General features: G+C 42.1%; 1 protein-coding gene across 1 annotated transcript in view; it reads left to right on the top strand.

Moving 5' to 3' along the window:
- LOC124009526 (collagen alpha-3(IV) chain-like) overlaps window positions 1–20997 on the top strand; it is a 63792-nt gene that overhangs the window by 16177 nt on the left and 26618 nt on the right. Inside the window, exons 2-24 of the mRNA XM_046321386.1 lie at window positions 10333–10386; window positions 10655–10744; window positions 11070–11114; window positions 11211–11255; window positions 11430–11492; window positions 12032–12085; window positions 12179–12205; window positions 12308–12367; window positions 12799–12861; window positions 13059–13094; window positions 13326–13373; window positions 14148–14222; window positions 14878–14922; window positions 15495–15557; window positions 15860–15904; window positions 16930–16983; window positions 18746–18787; window positions 18985–19084; window positions 19235–19270; window positions 19365–19538; window positions 19747–19839; window positions 20033–20122; window positions 20746–20816. Of these exons, the coding sequence (XP_046177342.1) occupies window positions 10333–10386; window positions 10655–10744; window positions 11070–11114; window positions 11211–11255; window positions 11430–11492; window positions 12032–12085; window positions 12179–12205; window positions 12308–12367; window positions 12799–12861; window positions 13059–13094; window positions 13326–13373; window positions 14148–14222; window positions 14878–14922; window positions 15495–15557; window positions 15860–15904; window positions 16930–16983; window positions 18746–18787; window positions 18985–19084; window positions 19235–19270; window positions 19365–19538; window positions 19747–19839; window positions 20033–20122; window positions 20746–20816 (1473 nt within the window). The remainder of the gene's footprint in view (window positions 1–10332; window positions 10387–10654; window positions 10745–11069; window positions 11115–11210; window positions 11256–11429; window positions 11493–12031; window positions 12086–12178; window positions 12206–12307; window positions 12368–12798; window positions 12862–13058; window positions 13095–13325; window positions 13374–14147; window positions 14223–14877; window positions 14923–15494; window positions 15558–15859; window positions 15905–16929; window positions 16984–18745; window positions 18788–18984; window positions 19085–19234; window positions 19271–19364; window positions 19539–19746; window positions 19840–20032; window positions 20123–20745; window positions 20817–20997) is intronic.

The following is a 20997-nucleotide window of genomic DNA, read 5'->3' as shown; positions in this document are numbered from 1 at the left end:
AAGCAGAATTACTTTCCCATTGTTCCTTAACTGTAGTGTATGATCATTTTCTAGCTCTGAGTCTCTACTTTTATCCAATGTAAAAAATACCATTTCAAATTTTGCTACATAAGATCAAGTCGGTCGGTCACGTACAGTATATTGATTATGCCCAAAAATAGCCTACATTTTTGCCATTAATTTAATATACTATATTTTCGAGGCGATACAAATGGTTCCTTTCCAGCAATAAATGTCAAAATTATTCAGCCCCCTTAAGTTAATACTCTGTAGCGACACCTTTTGCTGCTATTACAGCTGTAAGTCGCTTGGGGTATGTCTCTATCAGTTTTGCACATCGAGAGACTGAAATTTTATCACATTCCTCCTTGCAAAACAGCTCGAGCTCAGTGAGGTTGGATGGAGAGCATTTGTGAACAGCAGTTTTCTGTTCTTTCCACAGATTCTCGATTGGATTCAGGTCTGGACTTTGACTTGGCCATTCTAACACCTGGATATGTTTATTTTTTAACCATTCCATTGTAGATGTTGCTTTATGTTTTGGATCATTGTCTTGTTGGAAGACAAATCTCCGTCCCAGTCTCAGGTCTTTTGCAGACTCCATCAGGTTTTCTTCCAGAATGGTCCTGTATTTGGCTCCATCCATCTTCGCATCAATTTTAACCATCTTCCCAGTCCCTGCTGAAGAAAATCAGGCCCAAACCATGATGCTGCCACCACCATGTTTGACAGTGGGGATGGTGTGTTCAGGGTGATGAGCTGTGTTGCTTTTACGCCAAACATAACGTTTTGCATTGTTGCCAAAAAGTTCAATTTTGGTTTCATCTGACCAGAGCACCTTCTTCCACATGTTTGGTGTGTCTCCCAGGTGGCTTGTGGCAAACGTTAAACGACACTTTTTATGGATATCTTTAAGAAATGGCTTTCTTCTTGCCACTCTTCTATAAAGGCCAGATTTGTGCAATATACGACTGATTGTTGTCCTATGGACAGAGTCTCCCACCTCAGCTGTAGATCTCTGCAGTTCATCCAGAGTGATCATGGGCCTCTTGGCTGCATCTCTGATCAGTCTTCTCCTTGTATGAGCTGAAAGTTTAGAGGGATGTCCAGGTCTTGGTAGATTTGCAGTGGTCTGATACTCCTTCCATTTCAATATTATCGCTTGCACAGTGCTCCTTGGGATGTTTAAAGCTTGGGAAATCTTTTATATCCAAATCTGGCTTTAAACTTCTTCACAACAGTATCTCGGACCTGCCTGGTGTGTTCCTTGTTCTTTATGATGCTCTCTGCGCTTTTAACGGACCTCTGAGACTATCACAGTGCAGGAGACTTGATTACGCACAGGTGGATTGTATTTATCATCATTAGTCATTTAGGTCAACATTGGATCATTCAGAGATCCTCACTGAACTTCTGAAGAGAGTGTGCTGCACTGAAAGTAAAGGGGCTGAATAATTTTGCACGCCCAATTTTTCCGTTTTTGATTTGTTAAAAAAGTTTGAAATATCCAATAAATGTTGTTCCACTTCATGATTGTGTCCCACTTGTTGTTGATTCTTCACAAACAAAATACAGTTTTATATCTTTATGTTTGAAGCCTGAAATGTGGCAAAAGGTCGCAAAGTTCAAGGGGGCCGAATACTTTCGCAAGGCACTGTAATTACCATATGAGAAGGACTAGCTTGCTAAGCTAGCACACAGTGCCTCCTGAACATCTCCCCTTGCCGTTGTTAACAGAACTGCGGGAAAACAGTGGTTGACAGGCAGGGGCGAAGGATACTCTACCGGTGTGTACTAACAACCATTGTCAAAAACAGAGGGAGAGGGCCAAAGGCGTCCGTATACATATGTTTGGTTTCCTCCCAGCAGAACTCGGCTAGGTGACGTGAGCGTCTGTGCCCACATACTCCATTAAAATAACTTTACTTGAAAAACATGAAAAAAGCTATTGGTCCGTATTGAGATGCCGTACGCAACAACATACAGTAACACTTCCTCAAAATAGTCAGAATCAATCTAAGATAATTCATGAAATCTGGTCATTCATTTTTACGTTTTTGCCAAGGAGGTCTTAGTCGCTCAATTGTACATCTAACTATGATGTTTGGTACACTATTTCTCAAGTGAAAAAATGTGCATGAAAACTAGTCTGTCTTTGAATGACAACACACCCTTCATTGAAAAATCCCTAATGTTGACCAATCACAGACAAAGGTGCTTAGACTTCGGCTACCAAACTTCGACTTGCCTCAAGAAAATGTTTTGTGTACTCAAACACCTACAAAAATACCTGTCGAACACCAAAACAAAGAGAAAAAAAACATCACAAAAGTTTGGTAAACTTTAGGGGGAGGGCTAATGGGTTATTGGAATTTAAGTCTCGGACCACCTGTCTCAAAGCCAGCCTTTACCGCCAAGCCACAAGACAGTTTCAACAGCTGAACCATGGGCTGACTACAGCACCATAACTTTTATTTCTATTCTGTACACACTGAACGTTTGTCTACCAGACCAATGTGTCACGACTTCCGCCGAAGTTGGCTCCTCTCCTTGTTCGGGCGGCGATCGACGTCACCGGCTTTCTAGCCATCACCGCTCCATTTCTCATATGTCCATTTGTTTTGTCTTGTTCCATACACACCTGGTTTTCATCTTATTTCATCTTCAGAGTGGTAGGCATGTTGTGTAAATCAAATGATACAAACTCCCCCCCAAAAATCTATTTTCATTACAGGTTGTAAGGAAATAAAATAGGAAAAATGTCAAGGGGGGTGAATACTTTTGCAAGCCACTGTACCAATCTAAAGCTAGCTAGTTACCCCCAGAAGTTGCTGATAACATCTGTATCAAATATATTTGCAAACATGTTTGATCCTGCTCGCTTGATCCAGATCTAATTTCAAGTGCTCACATAGACGTTTTCCCATTTGCTCGAACAAATAATGTCTTATTACCATCGCAGTGCTATGCAGCGTTGACAGTGATCGTAATGGTGGCGCTTGGCGAGTGCAAACTCAGCACACTCAACATTCTGTAATGGAATTGTGTTATTTGACGTGGCAAATGAAAAGCTTATTTGATCCGTCAAATAGGGTTATTTGACAAACAAATGGTGTTCCATATCCACAAGCTTAAGAGTAGTGGCTGCTGAAATCTGATAAATGGTGTCCAGAACTGGCAGGAAAGTATTCAGGTGTTTGTCAATCAATTGCTGTCATTTTTATTTGTGGATAGTACAACGCCTTCCAACAAAGTCTAATGATTTAGTGATAGATTTGAAATATACATTTTACCATAGCTCTAGAAAAACATTTACAGTATAGAGGCTGGCAATGTTTGGACTGGATGTCTGATGTAATTGACTTTGCTTTACTCAGTAAATGTCCTTTCATGTGAAGTAAGTCTGTCTCACAAACATGCAAGCTACTCTATAAAGCTATTAAAGATGAACACACTGTACTTGTCTTAATCTGGCCTACTTGGGGGGGGGGGGTTGATACACCGGCGGTTCAGTGTTTGCATTGATTTGCAAACAGCATCAATCATGTGGATGGGTCAGTAAACAGACGTGTGCGAGTCCCAATGTGTTTGTTTGTGGTGCCACAAGTGCATTAGGACAAGTTTGAGGAGGTCGACGAGTGCATTTTGGCGATGGAGGATGGTATGTGTGCGTGTGTGTTTGGTCTGAGTATAGGGACACTTGGGTTGTCAATTTGAAGGGATCAGGGAAACTCAGGACAGGAAAATAGGAGAGGAAATGAGTGAGGACAGCAAGTATAAGCTTAGTTGATGCACAATGCTGTGTCACTACCACACTGCAAAAAAATATATAATAATCCTGTAATTGTCTCGCAAAATTACTGTATAATCAAGTCACATACTGTGTAAACCTAATACAGTTGATTACCATAAATGACATTGCATTGTGCGAAAAAAAATTTGAACAGTCGGGAAATATTAGATGTATTTTAGACATTAAAAGCTATGTAAAACACAGTAGCAGTTAACTTATTGTATTTGTAAATATTCAAAATGATTGATTGATTAATATTATGCTACACAAAGATAAATAACATGTTTCTAAACTAATCCAATCAGTTAGATTATGCTTTTTATTTCACCCGACACTGAAATTGTTGTTCCAGTTTAAATGGCTTAGGGAGTCACCTCACAAAGTGCCTGACCCTGGCAGTCATTCTGACTGCACGTTACAGGTGAATACATTCCAACTCTGACTGGTTTCCAATAGGAATTACACATCACTTTGCAAGCCAGCATAATGTGACTTACAGGTAGGGTTGCAAAATTGTGGTACCTTTCCCAAAATCCCCATGTTTTCCAGAAATTCCAGTTGGAAGGTTCCTCCAGGATTTTTGAGAAAGTTACCATAATTTTGCAATCCTACTTGCAGGCCAGATGTGGCCTTTAAATAATGATTTTTAGGCCACTGTGTAAGAGTAAAACTAGGCCCTCAAAATAAGGCCTTTTGAATACATATTGTGTTATAAATTAAACATTTTATGATAACATATTTGCTTAGGATCTCACTTGTTGAAGGCTACTGGACAGAACATGGATGAATTCAACATCTTTCTTTCACTAACAAATACAGTCATGGGTGGTACTACTATTCATTCGAACGGAAAGGCACTCTGGGAAATATGCAAATAAAGCTTTACAGTAAGAGTACAGTGGCTTGAGAAAGTATTCACCCCTTTGACATTTCCTATTTTGTTGCCTTACAACCTGGAATTAAAATATATTTTCTGGGGGGTTGTATCATTTGATTTACACAACATGCCTACCACTTTGAAGATGCACATTATTTTTATTGAGAAACAAATTACTAAAAAAACAGAACTTGAGCGTGCAAAACTATTCAACCCCCCCCCCCCTCAATACTGACCCGTTTCCCAGTCCCTGCCAATGAAAAACATTGTGGGCATGTTATGAGCAAGACACAGCATTTTCCTTGATGGCCCAAATGCTCAATTTTAGTCATCTTACCAGAGTACCACGTCTTTTGGATCATTTTTTTCTTTGAGCAATGGCTTTTTCTGGACACTCTTCCATAAAGCCCAGCTCTGGGAGTGTACGGCTTAAAGTGGTCCTATGAACAGATACTCCATTTTCCGCTGTGGAGCTTTGCAGCTCCTTCAGGGTTATCTTTGGTCTCTTTGTTGCCTTTCTGATTAATTCCCTCCTTGTCTGGTCTGTGAGTTTTGGTGGGCGGCCCTCTCTTGGCAGGTTTGTTGTGGTACCATATTCTTTCCATTTTCTAATAATGGATTTAATGGCGCTCCTTGGGATGTTCAAAGTTTCTGATCTTATTTTATAACCCAACCCTGATCTGTATTTCTTCACAACTTTGTCCCTGAACTGTTTGTAGAGCTCCTTGGTCTTCATGGTGCCACTTGCTTGTTGGTGCCACTTGCTTGGTGGTGGTACTGAAATTTCAGATTCCACACAGGTGGACTTTATTTAACTAATTATGTGACTTCTGTAGGTAATTGGTTGCACCAGATCTTATTTAGGGGCTTCATAGCAAAGGGGGTGAATACATATGTGCGTACCACTTTTGTTTTTTTATTTGTATTTTATTTATTTTTAAAGTTATTTTGTGTATTTCACATCACCAATTTGGACTATTTTGTGTATGTCCATTACATGAAATCAAAATCAAAATACATTGAAATTACAGGTTGTAATACAACAAAATAGGAAAAATGCCAAGGGGGATGAATACTTTTGCATTGGCACTGTATGTTGCTGTAAAATGTGTACAGTATAATTATTGACACTGTAAATCAATTTCAGTAGCAACAGTATTGGATAACTTAAAATATGGAATGGTAACATACTGTTCCTTTTTTACAGTAAAAACAAGAGGATTTGTTTTAGTGTTGTGGTTTGGTTACACACAACCATGGCCTCACAAATTAAGCACAATTGTTGCTGTTTAGCAGCTGGGCCATTCCACCTAAAAAATAATACAAACAAGGGGATTTTGAGACCCTCCATCTCATATGGTTCTGAAATGATTTATGTTAGAAATGGATAAGATTAGCATTCCATCAACATTATTTTGTTTAAATATAATGTGATCTGAGAAATAAGCTAATTGACTACACCTAAATTGGTAAATTGTAACTTTATTGATTTATTTTTCTCACTTTGGTACTTTTTTCACAAGTGTATGTCGTGAATTTTCAAAACTTTTAATATAAAACTCCAAGCTGGTAACGCAGCCGGTCTTACATTCAAAACCTTTCATTGTACATTCATTTTGTTTGTAGACCTCTTCCACCACGCAACCATTGATCCAAAATAAGTTCTGTGAAATGATTACATTGGTTTACAGTTTTTTCAACTGCTTACACACGTTTTTAAAACTGTCTCCTTTTTTCAAAACTCTACACAGAATTCCCAAAACTGCACACACAAACTGCAAAATGCCTCACATCTCCTTCAAAATGTAACACTGCATTCAAAATGCCATAAACACATGTCAGAATGAAGCATTTGCATCAAATGGCAAACACTGCTTTCATAAAGTAAATTTTTGGATATACCATGTAAACACTATTCTAAATCTAAAGCTCTTTCGCAGGCTTATAACTACATTTCAATACTATGTTCTACAGTGATAGTAATCTGCTGAGAGGGGTAACAAATACACTGTAAGCACCAATGCAAGGTAGAAACAGAAAATATTTATTAGGCCAAACATTACTGTTGTATACAGTAGCATACAACAAAACCATAAACATATGTAAACCAAAAGTATATTCTTTAGAACACAGTAAAGAACACAATTGTGTGTGTGGGGGGTCCCGGGGGGGGGGGGCAGTAAAGGAAATGGTACAGTCACCAGTGCTAAGCTACGCTTCATCCAGCCTGGGCCTGGCCACAATACTTCGTCCACATCACAAGATACGTTTTCTCTTGCCAAACGTCGAGGGAGGTATCTCCTAGCATGGCGTATCCAACCTTTGACAGAGCTAACCCTTTATGTCCCCACATGCGTCCTCCATTGCCTGGAGAAGCGGCATGCGGGCAAAGGGTTGGCGATCATACACTTTCCAGCTCCAGGCTGAGAAGAATTCCTCTATGGGATTTAGAAAAGGTGAATATGGGGGAAGGTACAAAACTACAAATTGTGGATGGGTGGCAAACCAGTTTTGGACCAGAACAGCCTGGTGAAAACTAACATTGTCCCATAAAACCACAAATCTAGCAGGCTCCTGATCTGGATCAGGGACAAGCATTGTGTAAATTGCATCCAGAAAAGTGAGCATATGGCCGGTGTTGTACGGGCCCAGTGTGGCATTGTGATGGAGGACCCCGTTTTGAGTGATGGCAGCACACATAGTTATATTAACCCCACGCTGTCCAGGGACATTGGTAATTGCCCTCTGTCCTATTACATTTCTTCCGCGGCGCCTGGTTTTGGTGAGGTTGAAGCCAACCTCATCCACATAAATAAATTAATGGCGAATTTCATGGGCATCCGGCTCCAATACTCTCTGTAACTGACAAAAGGATATACAGATGAGTAAATATGGTATGTCTAAAGTACTAGAAGTAGTGTTGCATACATACCTCTACAAAGTCATGTCGCATATTCTTGACTCTGTCAGAGTTTCTCTCAAATGGCACCTTGTAAAGTTGTTTCATCGTCACTCGGTGCTGTTGGAGGATGCGTTCTATGGTCGACAGGCTTACAGCATTGATGTTGTTAAATATGGTGTCATTATTTAAGATATGCTCTCTTATCTCTCGAATCCTAATTGCATTGTTGGCCAAAACCATATTTATAATTGCAGTCTCTTGTACATCTGTAAACAAGCCTCCTTGTCCTCCATGATGTCTTTGCCTTTCCACTCTGTACAGAATACAAACACAGTATGTGTTTGGCATAGGAACTGTAAACAATGTACAAAAAAGGTAGTACAGCATGATAACCAACCTCATTCATTCAATGCAGTGCAGTAAATGGATGGTTTAGAGTTACAAATGTTTATGCAATACTATGCAGTCATACATATTTTACGGTACATTACTGTAATGCTAAAATAGTCATTAGATAGTTGCATACCTGTTCTCATTTCTGAAGGTTTGAATTATGGACGCCACTGTAAATTGACTCAAGTTGGGCTGGACTCTCAGTCCACTTTTAAAAAAAACTCTCAGTCCACAAGTTGGGCTGGACTCTCACTTAAAAATAACTACAACTTAATAGCAAGTAAGAACCTGATAATATCAGGATGTAAGATGGGATGGAAACATCACCAAATTCACTGAGAATACATATTATCACATTAATTGACTGTTTTCATTCACAGAGATAATTTGAAGAGCTAACAAACAACTACATTGATGAGTAAAAGTTTTCTGCTATTTTAAATGAGCACTCCATGTGTTCATGCGTCTGGTTTCTCTGTTCTGTTGCCTCAGCGCGAATAGAAATACGTGGCAGGCGTGTGCCACGATTGGGTGTCAGTAAGCTTCTATGAGTTGGAAGAACATTTTGTAAAGTGTTCAATTTAAGAACTGTGAATAAATATTGTGATTAGGTCTGCTTTAGATTAATGTAGGCTACCAATGTAGAAATGCACAGTGAACAAAAATATGAACGCAACATGCATCAATTTCTAAGATTTTACTGAGTTACAGTTCATATAAGGAAATCAGTCAATTTAAACAAATGAATTAGGCCCTAATCTATGGATTTGACATGACTAAGAATACCGAAATGCATCTGTTGGTCACAGATACCTTAAAACAAAAGTAGTGGCGTGATTCAGAAAACCAGTCAGTATCGTGGCCTGTGGAATGTTGTCCCACTCCTTTTCAATGGCTGTGTGAAGATTCTGTATATTGGTGGGAACTGGAAACCCTGTCGTAAACATCGATCCAGAGCATCCCAAACATGCTCAATGGGTGACATGTCTGGTGAGTATTCAGGCCATGGAAGAACTGGGACATTTTCAGCTTCCAGGAATTGTGCACAAATCCTTGCCATATGGGGCCATGCATTATCATGCTGAAACATAAGATGATTGCGGTGGTATCTCTATACATTCAAATTGCCATCGATTAAAATGCTATTGTGTTCGTTGTCCGTAGCTTATTGCCTGCCCATACATAACTCCACCACCACCATAGGGCACTCTGTTGACAACGTTAACATCAGCAATTCGCTCACCCACACGACGTCATACTAACCGGTACAGTTGAAACCGGGACTCATCCGTGAAGAGCACACTTCTCCAGCATGCAATTGGCCATCGAAGGTGAGCATTTACTCACTGAAGTCGGTTACGACGCCAAACTGCAGTCAGGTCAAGACCCTGGTGAGGACGACGAGCTTGCAAATGAGCTTCCCTGAGATGGTTTCTGACAGTTTGTGCAGAAGTTATTCGGTTGTACAAACCCACAGTTTCATCAGCTGTCCGGGTGGCTGGTCTCAGAAGGTGAAGAAGCCGGACGTGGAGGTCCTGGGCTGGCGTGGTTACACGTGGTCTGCGATTGGGAGGCCGGTTGGACGTAGTGCCAAATTCTCTAAAAGGCGGCTTATGGTAGTGAAATTAACATTCAGTTCTCTGGCAACCACTCGGTGGACATTCCTGTAGTCAATTGCCTATTGCACACTCCCTCAAAACTTGAGAAATCTGTGGCATTGTGTTGTGTGACAAAACTGCACGTTTTAGAGCTTTTACTGTCCCCAAGCAAAGGTGCACATGTGTAATGATCATGCTGTTTAATCAGCAAACACCTGTCAGTTTGATGGATTATCTTGGTATAGGAAAACATGCGAACTAACAGGGATGTAAACAAATTTGTGCACAATTTGAGAGAAATAAGCTTTTTGTGCATGTGAAACATTTCTGGGATCTTTTATTTCAGCTCATGAAACATGGGACCTGACGCTTTACATGTTGCTTATATATTTTTGTTTAGTATATATGGACAATTCCTGAATCAGAAGCTTTTCTTTTAGCGGTTGCCAGTGTATTGCTAGTGTACTACACTTATTTGATATTTGTAGTTATATTATGTCTCACCGTTGGATCCCCAAGAACTGTAAATATACACATTGAGCACTTCGACCTACTTCATTTCTGCTGATTTCCAGCCTCTATGACCTCTGCAAGGCCCCTAGGCTATTTTACATCAAAACTTGAGAAAAAAACATACCAACCGAATCTTAACTTGACATTGTAGGTTACAGAAACGTATTACATATACAATAAATTGAGTACAGTGTCTCTGTGCTGGGCAACAAATTAAAAAGCCAGCTATAATGAGTGTGTGCTGTTTTTGTTCTAGTGTGCGTGTACTGGGAAGTCGAGGTGTCACTGTGAAGGAGTCAAAGGCAATAAGGTAAGCAGACCCCCAGCCAAGGCAAGCACTCTTGGGAGTAACTGTTGCAATCTTTTTGTTCTCATCACACTATTCAATATTCTCTGTTTCTGTTTTTCTCTCCATCTCTCTCGCTCTCTTTCACACACACACACACACACACACACACACACACACACACACACACACACACACACACACACACACACACACACACACACACACACACACACACACACACACACACACACACACACACACACACACACACACACACACACACACACAGGGAGAAAAGGGTTACTCAGGAGAGACTGGTCTACCTGGGTCGGTTGGCTATCCGGGCTCAGAGGGTCACCCTGGATCATTGGGACCAAAGGTACTTTCCTTACCTGCACTATAGTATGCTCCACATAAAAATTGCCATTAAATGGAAATATTATACATGGCCCGTATTCATAAAGCGTCTAAAATGAGTGCTGATCTAGGATTAGTTTGGCCTTTTATAAACTAATATATGGACAGAGGGAACCTGATCTCAGATTAGCACAGTTAGCCATTTAAACTCTTAAGTTAACACATGACTGCATTGTCCAAGGTTTTGGTACAGTTAGCAGTGTACTAGCCTTGAGAACCTAAGGTTGTACGTTTTCATACCTGCGAAAAGAAGCATACCTGAATCATGTCTTGATTGTCTTTCCCAGGGGGACGTGGGCCCTCATGGACCTCCAGGACAATATGGCAATCGGGTAACTTTCCACAATAAATGTCAGAATTTTTTTTGATGCTATATATTTTATATAATCCTGCAGTTCCTAAGACTACAATCGTTTCTATTTCTTCAGGGACCTGAGGGTAAAGAAGGATTTTCTGGGACACCAGGTCTACCGGTAAGTGTGTGTGTGTGTGTGTGTGTGTGTGTGTGTGTGTGTGTGTGTGTGTGTGTGTGTGTGTGTGTGTGTGTGTGTGTGTGTGTGTGTGTGTGTGTGTGTGTGTGTGTGTGTGTGTGTGTGTGTGTGTGTGTGTCTTCATCCAGTGTAATATTTGCCAAATTGTTACTCTAGGGCATCCCAGGCCTTCAAGGACCAATGGGCCAACCAGGTGCCTCTGGATGCAATGGAACAGAGGTGCAGTAACAGTGGCTATTGTCGCCATATTCTCTCTATGTGAACCTCTCTGACAAAAGGTAGCACACCAAGCTAGATATGAATGCTCTCTTTCAATGCAGATGTGGACAGATTCACAATTATAGTCACACACTTTAACTACTGTAGACAGCAGTATTAGTAGTGTGTATCACTACTGTTTATCATCATATAGTAGCACAATCATGACCTATAATGAGACATCCAAAATGTGTTTCAAACGGCACCCTATTCACTAAGTTTAACCAGAGCCTTGGGTTTCCAATAAATAGGGAATAGTGTGCCATTTTGGATGCAGTGCCACAGTCATTTTGCATGGCTACCCAGGCTCCCTGATGCAGTCAAACGGCTGCGGTTTGACAATGTGTCATTAGCTTTGATACTGTAATTGGTTAGATACCATCCAATCGCTGATAACTTTGTTTTGAACAATGCGTCTCCTGCCCCTCGTCACCACAAACAACTTGTGTGAGTCGTCAGGCTGACAGTCCTTCTAACGGGTGCCAACAATGTCTTTGCAGGGGAAGAGGGGTTCAACTGGTCCACCTGGTCTCCACAGCAGTGATGGATTAAGAGTAAGATGGATACATGCACATCTTGTGTGTTTCACTACTGTCTGTCAAAATATGCTTTTACCGTAATGTTGACAGTTGTCTTTTATTTGACAGGGTTCACCTGGAGCACCTGGACCAAAGGTAATCCCTCTTCCTCCTCCTCCTGCTCATACCTTCATCATCACCATCCTTCTAATAATCAGCAGAATTCAAAATGTTGTGTGTGTGTGTGCGCATGTGCAGGGTGAACCTCAAACAATTGGAAGTGGGCCACCTGGACCTAGAGGAAGAGACGGTGACCAGGTAACCAGCAGCATCCCATAATGTAACATCACTCTCGTTGTTCTCCCTTCTCTCTGTCCCTCCTCAAACTCCAGTTCCGTACCCTACTTCTCTTTCACCCTCCATCTCCTCTCTATATCCTCTATATGTCTTCTTCTTCTTCAGTATCTATTCATCCTTTTCCTTCGTCCGAAATGGACCCCTAATTATGCGCTTGAGCCGGATCAAGTGAGAAGTGGTATTCGCCAAGCAAGCAGTGTGTCGTCCTTTCAATTAGCAATATGGATCCCCTTGCCTACTGATAGGCTATGTTTGCCATGCTTACACTAATCAAATCCTCTGTCATCCACTAGTGCATATGGGTTATGGGCTTGTGGCATTTGGGACTGGGCAGGTCTCTCTTCTGTTTATCAGAGATAGACATGAACCCAACTCTCTGTGGTGTCTTACAGGGTGTCTCTGGGTCACCAGGACCGACGGGACCACCAGGGGAAGCTGGACTTCGTGGGGTTGAGGTAAGTTAATTATTTTGCCTGGACTGAGCTTGGCTATGCTATGTAAATGTAGCAAAATACTTCTTTATTAGGTTTTTCACAGATATGCCATTGGTCTGTATAATATTGAGGCGCAATAGATAATACTTATGTAAGGGTTGTAACATACTGTGTATAATTATGTCTTATTGTGCATTATTGTTACTCTCTCTATCAAGGGATTGATAGGCCTACATGGAGCACCAGGATTAAAGGTAACAGGTGTGTGTGTGTGTGTGTGTGTGTGTGTGTGTGTGTGTGTGTGTGTGTGTGTGTGTGTGTGTGTGTGTGTGTGTGTGTGTGTGTGTGTGTGTGTGTGTGTGTGTGTGTGTGTGTGTGTGTGTGTGTGTGTGTGTGTGTGTGTGAAAAAGAGAGTAGGACATTGGAATATTTGAGGTCAATGGAAGGTGGCTCAGTTGTGCTGTAACTGTTGACCTTTTCTGTAGGGTCAAGAGGGACGCAGCTCTAGTATCCCTGGCCCTCGTGGTCTAAAGGTAAAGACATTGTAACTCATTATTTTTGCTTTGTTCATGTATAACTCGCCTAAATCTCCTAGTCCTCAGATCTCTGAATCTCTCAAATGGAATACTTGAAATCATGCATACGTTTAATTCTTGATTATATCTCACCTTTGTTTCTCTTATGCTAAAACTCATAACCATATATATAATGTGTACCTATACAGAATCCAATTACGTCAGTACTTTATAAATGGTGGCATTGAATGCCTTTTAGAGTAGGCTGTGTTTTGTAGTTATTAAGACATGGCCTTCTTTGCACTGCCACCGTGTGGCCAGTCTGCGGAGCTGCACTTGAAATATGAAGGCGAGAACTCTGTGTTTCCTTGTTTGTGTTACATGTATACCATAATGTAAATGTGTGTTAATGCTTGTGATTACAGGTATCTGTTATACTAACCCTGCTGTCCTCTTGGACCAGGTTCCTCTCAATGACTAGCTCATCCTAACATCCTAACATCATAATTTGCATGTATATGTAGCACATGGGGATGTGTGAAACTACCCCTCAGCCTTAAGTGTCAAGCTTGCTTCGCCTCACTAGCTAGCTTTTGAGGTGGCGCGATCAGCTAAGATGCTTTAGGGAGCACGGTCACGTGTGTTTGTGAGGCGCCAGGTATGGGCCGAATCGGAAGGAGGTGGTACTTGCTAAGCAAGCAGTGTGATGTACTTTACACATACAGGTGGATGAAATATGAATTCCATTCAATGTACAGGATATATGTGTGACTGGTTCCATTTCTCTTCTAGGGACTCCAAGGGCCCCCTGGAGTCCCCGGACCGAAAGGGATCAAGCTATACGCCCACGCTCCCTTCGATATGAAGGTATAGTCAAGCCATGTCAGACCTGGGTTCAAACACTATTTGAAATCTTTAAACTACTTTGATCATTTGCTTTAGCCTGCCTGGAGTGCGAAGTGGGTGTTTTTAAAAGTATTTTCTATTGGTTTCATTGCAACAGGCAAGTTCAATAGAGCACAGCTGATGTTTTACTGTAATTTCGGTTAACCCAGATCTAAAGTGTTGCGTAAATTGGTCAGATGCTCCATTAAATTCTGGGTCCATACGTGTTAAGAGAAGAGATAAAAACGAGGATCAGAGCTGGAACGAAGCGCTCCACCCTCTCTCTTTGCAAGTTACGGGCAAATCTATGTCCCCTCCCCTTCAGAATTTCAAAAGATGCTAACTCCTGCAAAATCGTGATTTGTCCAACCACCGGACAGATCTACAGTACCATTTATGTTTACGTAGTCTGTCCACGAGAGATTGCCAATACCACAACATGACCTTTTAGTGCCCGCAATTGTGACCTGATAATAATCTTTTTAGTGATTAAGATGATCATTACTGTGATTAATCAATAAATACTGTGATGTGTGTGGAGTAATATCTACCCTTTAAGAAATCTGTATGACAAATCAGAAAACCTCACTGATTGGTGTGATGGAGGTCAGCTGACCCTCGTCTTTTCTCTCTGCAGGGAGAGATGGGTGAACTGGGTGAGAAGGGCTGTAAGGGTTCACTTGTAAGTCATCTCCTTGTTTCTCACTCCTCATGCATATCTATCTAGCTTTTAATCATCCATAGTATGTTTTCTGGGCAGAATCATCCAGTTACATTTTATTTGACAGGGTCGTGTGTGTGTGTGTGTGTGTGTGTGTGTGTGTGTGTGTGTGTGTGTGTGTGTGTGTGTGTGTGTGTGTGTGTGTGTGTGTGTGTGTGTGTGTGTGTGTGTGTGTGTGTGTGTGTGTGTGTGTGTGTGTGTGTGTGTGTGTGTGTGTGTGACAGTGTCGTTTCTCTACGACATTTTAGTCTACCATATGACTCCCCTGACATAGGGAAGTTTCTGTCCATGGGTGCTATGTCACTAGAGTTGTAATGCAAACCGCTACCTCTGTCGTGACAATGGTCATCTGACATGAGCGGTCGTAAATGGACATGTTACAACGCCATCATGTTCATGTCATAGCGGTGCTATCATGTAGTGTCTCCTGGAATCCTAGCTTTAGATTCAGAAGTTTAACAGTCAATTAGATGAACTGTCCTGTCTTGACTTGTCTGTTTGTTTGTTCAACCAACCTCTCTGTCTGCCCTCAGGGTTATGCTGGCCACATCCATTTTAAAGGAGCAAAAGGGGACCAAGGGGACGTTGGTACTGAGGTATAACACTGACTCCACATAGGGTATAAATGTAATATGAGCATTATGCCATTACACTGTATAGGTGACTGACTTAAGGAATGACACGTGATACAAGATGTTATGACTGATGTGGTTATGATGATGAGAGTGGTGGGAGGATTTCATGCCTCTGAGCAGTGTGATAGAATGAACATGTGATGCAATGTAATAATGTGGTGTTGGTTTTCGATGATTAGCTGTGAAACAGTACTAAGTGATAAGAGGACTGAGAGATGTGCCTTCTCCTTTTGGAGGACTGACTGTCATGAATTCCCTTTTAGGGAAGGCCAGGGAAGGATGGGGATCGAGGACCCGCTGGATATAAGGTAGCTGTCTCATCAACTGACAAGGAAACCCAGGGGTTGTAGTAATGTCCTCGTGGATACCGGACGTCCCCACACGTAAAACAGGGAATACTTATCTTGTGGCGACATTTCCCAGGTCCCCATGAGGACAAAGGCTATTTTAAGTTTAGGGGTTGGGTTTAGAGTTAGGATTAGAATTAGGAGATAAGCTTTAGCGTTAGGGGTTAAGGTTTAGGTTAGGATTTTGAATGGAAATCAATTTTAAGTCCCTACAAGGATAATAAAACATAGTGTGTGTGTGTGTGTGTGTGTGTGTGTGTGTGTGTGTGTGTGTGTGTGTGTGTGTGTGTGTGTGTGTGTGTGTGTGTGTGTGTGTGTGTGTGTGTGTGTGTGTGTGTGTGTGTGTGTGTGTGTGTGTGTGTGTGTGTGTGTGTGTGTGTGTTGTGTGACTGTACATATAACTATGTTGATTATACACTATTTCATTGTTTTCATGTATGATTTGTTTTATTTATTGGCCCATCCTCTTCAGAGGACAGAGATAACTTACACGTTTTGCTGTTACATGTACATTCTACACACATTTTACATACATGGCACTTTTTTTACACAGTAAAAAGGAAAAGTAAAGACTTAAGGGGGATACCTGGTCAGTTGCACAACTGAATGCATTCAAACAAAATGTGTCTTCTGCATTGAACCCATCAGTTATTTGACATACATTACATCTGGATAGATGGTATTTAAACATATCCGGTATACATTTATTTATTTATAAATATATTATAGATAATGAGCTTTTCATTTCACCTCTCAGCCCATCCCACCTATCTCCATAAGCCTCCCTCTTATGATTTCCATGTGCCATTTATTTTTCAACTGTGTTAAATAAATTCGGAACCTTTCTAATCACGTAGTATCTACAGATGGTTAAAGATTCATATTTTTAGTAATGACTATACTGTTGATTGATTGACTATGGCTTTCCACATCTCACAACAGTGCTATTTGTAAGGTTAGAATAATTATACAGTCTTGCCCTTCAGGGGAGAAATGGGAATCACGGTTCAGCAGGTCCTGATGGAATCCCTGGACCATGGGTCAGTCATTACCGCAATTATTTTCATGTTTAATGTGTGTGTGTGTTTGTGTGTGTGTGTGTGTGTGTGTGTGTGTGTGTGTGTGTGTGTGTGTGTGTGTGTGTGTGTGTGTGTGTGTGTGTGTGTGTGTGTGTGTGTGTGTGTGTGTGTGTGTGTGTGTGTGTGTGTACAGTGCATTCAAAAAGTATTCCACATTTTGTTACTTTACAGCCCTATTCTAAAGTAGATATTTCTTTAAAATCCCCTCATTAATCTATCGTTGTCCTGTTGGAAGGTGAATCTTTGCCCCAGTCTGAGGTCCTGAGTCTCTGAAGCAAGTTTTCATCAAGGATCTCTCTGTACTTTGCTCCATTTATCTTTCCCTCGATTCTGGCTAGTCTCCCAGTCCCTGCTGCTGAAAAGCATCCCCACAGCATGATGCTGCCACCACCATGCTTCACCATAGGGATGGTGCCAGGTTTCCTCCAGACGCTTGGCATTCAGGCCAAAGAGTTCAATCTTGGTTTCATCAGACCAGAGAATCTTGTTTCCCATGGTCAGTGTCCTTTAGGTGCCTTTTGGAAAACTCCAAGCGGGCTGTCATGTGCCTTTTACCGTCTTGCCACTCTACCATAAAGGCCCGTTTGGTGGAGTGCTGCAGAGATGGTCGTCCTTCTGGAAGATTCTCCCATCTCCACAGAGGAACACTGGAGCTCTGTCAGAGTGACCACCGCGTTCCTGATCACATCCCTGACCAAGGCCCTTCTCCCCCGATTGCTCAGTTTGGCCGGGCGGCCAGCTCTAGGAAGAGTATTGGTGGTTCAAAACTTCTTCCATTGAAGAATGATGGAGACCACTATGTTCTTGGGGACCTTCAATGCTTTAGAAATGTTTTGTACCCTTCCCCAGATCTGTGCCTCGACACAATCCTGTCTCTGCGCTCTACAGACAATTCCTTAAACCGAATGCCTTGGTTTTTTATCTGACATGCACTGTCAATTGTCGGACTGTAACGGGGTTCTTCTGTCGAAGGAGAGGCGGACCAATACGCAGCGTGGTTGAAGTTCATGGTTTTTTTAATAAGAAAAACTATACATGAACAAACTACAAAACAATAAATGTGAAAACCGAAACCAGTCCCGTGTGGTACAAACACTAACGCAGGAGACAATCACCCACAAAACCCAACACCAAACAGGCTACCTAAATATGGTTCCCAATCAGAGACAATGACTAACACCCGCCTCTTATTGAGAACCATATCAGGCCAAACACAAAACAGACAAACTAGACACACAACATAGAATGCCCACTCAGATCACACCCTGACCAAAAAAAACATAGAAACATACAAAGCAAACTATGGTCAGGGTGTGACACGGACCTTATATAAACAGCTGTGTGCCTTTCCAAATCATGTCCAATCAATTGAATTTACCACAGGTGGAATCAAATCAAGTTGTGAAAACATCTCAAGGATGATCAATGGAAACAGGATGCACCTGAGCTCAATTTCGAGTCACATAGCAAATGGTCTCAATACTTATGTAAATAAGGTAATTCTGTTTTTTAAATGTGCCTACATTTCTAAAAAAAACTGTTTTCGCTTCATCATTGTGGGGTATTGCATTTAGATTGATGAGGAAAATATTTATTTAATCAGAATAAGGCTGTAACGTAACAAAATGTGGAAAAAGGGAAGTGGTCTGAATACTTTCCGACTGCATTGTACGTGTGCGTGCGTGTCTGGCAATGATAGATTCATTTTTTTACGTGTCTACAGGGACAGAAAGGTGGTCAGGGTCAAGATGGTGATCCCGGGGAGGTGAGTCAATGTGCCTGAGATTTTGCCTGATAATGTCAGTATCAATATAGGTAGAGAAGTATCTCAGAGAGTGCTGATCTAGGATCAGTTTAGCGTTTTAGATCATAGTGATAGGATTAGAATGACTAAGATTACATGAACTCCTACTCTGAGACGCTTTATGAACACATGCCCTGGTCTCTCTGGCCTCCCCTTAGGTGACCATGATTGGCGAGGCCGTGTTTGGCTCCGGGGGTGCCAAAGGACAACAAGGGTTGGCTGGCCCTCCAGGTCCCACTGGAGTTACTGGTCCCCCAGGTACTCTACGCATATCTAGCATACACAACCTCATTGATATTCACCCTTCTATCCAATCGGACGTTGAGTAGCACTGTATAATCCCGCCTCATTCACTAACTTGACCAATAAGTGTGTCTGTATAGCTAAACATATCAACCTGTTTTCCAGGTAGCACCGGTTTCCAGGGGCCTCCTGGATCTCCTGGTAAGTGCTGATCCTCACTCATTCATTCACTCCCTCACTCATTCTCCATCATCACAATCAAGTGTGTACACGGGCTCTATCTTCTCATTCACAGCTCCTAACTATGGAGATGATCCCTACAATCGCGGAGCGAAGGGCCGCAGTGGACCGAAAGGAGATAAAGGAGACCAAGGACCCATCATCGCCGGCGAGCCAGGCAGAGAGGGCTTTCCAGGAACAACTGGGGAAAGTGGAGACCCTGGACCCCCAGGACCATCTGGAGACTCAGGTAGACTTACTCTCCAGAAATAATGTAATGTTCACAGCTCTGATATTCTAGCCTTGTTAAATCAACCTGATCTCACGAGCTCACATTTACTTTTCACATGAGAAATGAAACAAATCCATAAATTACTCCCACAGTCAGTTATTGAGAACTTTCTAATTAAAAAAAAAAGTTGATTAAAAATAAGGTACTTGTTTTTTTCTTGTTGTAGGAAATCTTAAGGGCTTTATAGGACCTCCAGGGGAAAAGGGAGCCAAGGGCTTGACAGGCGAACAAGGGTACAGTGGCCAATATGGTTTAAAAGGTGAGCTCCCTCTGATTCTTCATGGTTTCTGATTGGATGGACATTCTGGGTCATCACTGCTTGTTGATGGGGCTGTCCACAAACCCTTCTGTCTCATTGGTGGAATTCCACCGACATTGGCATTGTGGTGTGTCACTTGGTATCAAGTGTTTGTGTCACTTTGTGTCATTGTGTCACTCTTTCTCCACTACAGGTCAGAAAGGAGAGGTCTGTAGGTTGTGTACAGGAAAAGGGTCTGGAGAGCCGGGACCCCCAGGACCTTCCGGTCAGCCTGGATTCCCAGGTAACAACACCTGCAGCATAAAAAAAATTGTTCACATAGAAATGTATTGTGTAAGGGCGTCCCGAGTGGCGCAGCGGTCTAAGGCACTGCATCGCAGTGCTAGAGGCGACACTACATATCCGGCTTGGATCACGGGCTGTACCACAACCGGCTGTGATCGGGAGTCCCATAGGGCGGCGCACAATTGGCCCAGCGTCGTCTGAGTTGGGGGAGGGTTTAACCGGGGGTACTTTACTTGGCTCATCGCGCTCTAGTGACCCCTTGTGGCAGGCCGGGCGCATGCAGGCTGACCTCGGGCGTCAGTCGAACGTCTTTCCTCCAACACATTGGTGCGGTTGGCTTCCTGGTTAAGCAGGCGGGTGTAAAGAAGCGCGGTTTGGCGGGTCATGTTTCGCAGGATGCATGACTCAACCCATGCCCCCTCCGAGCCCGTTGGGGAGTTGCAGCGATGAGACAAGATTGAAATTGAGGAGAAAAAGGGGGTAAAATACATACACAAAACATTTTTATTGTGTAGAACAAAACTGATTGTCTGTCACATAGAACAGGGGATAGTGTCAGCTCTTCATTATATGTCTACCTGTAACAATCAGAGTCCATTTGAATACACCCTCGTCTCACAGGCTTTAATGCAGGACCAGGGCCCAAAGGAGAGCCAGGATTCAAAGGCCCATCAGGACCACCTGGTCAACCGGTAAGACTACCTACATAATTACTCCACTATACAGATACTGAATGCTATTATATTTTACCTTGCAATGTCACTGTGACACTGCCTGGGGTTTTTGCAGTTATATTATTTCCATAGTGACACCTCTTCCTTTGTGGTTCCCAAACTTTTTTGAACTGTTACACTTCCCCATAAATGTATGTAT

The sequence above is a fragment of the Oncorhynchus gorbuscha genome, linkage group LG22 (genome assembly GCF_021184085.1).
Source record: "Oncorhynchus gorbuscha isolate QuinsamMale2020 ecotype Even-year linkage group LG22, OgorEven_v1.0, whole genome shotgun sequence".
NCBI classification, from domain to species: domain Eukaryota; kingdom Metazoa; phylum Chordata; class Actinopteri; order Salmoniformes; family Salmonidae; genus Oncorhynchus; species Oncorhynchus gorbuscha.
This window is presented reverse-complemented; position numbering and strand designations above follow the sequence as displayed.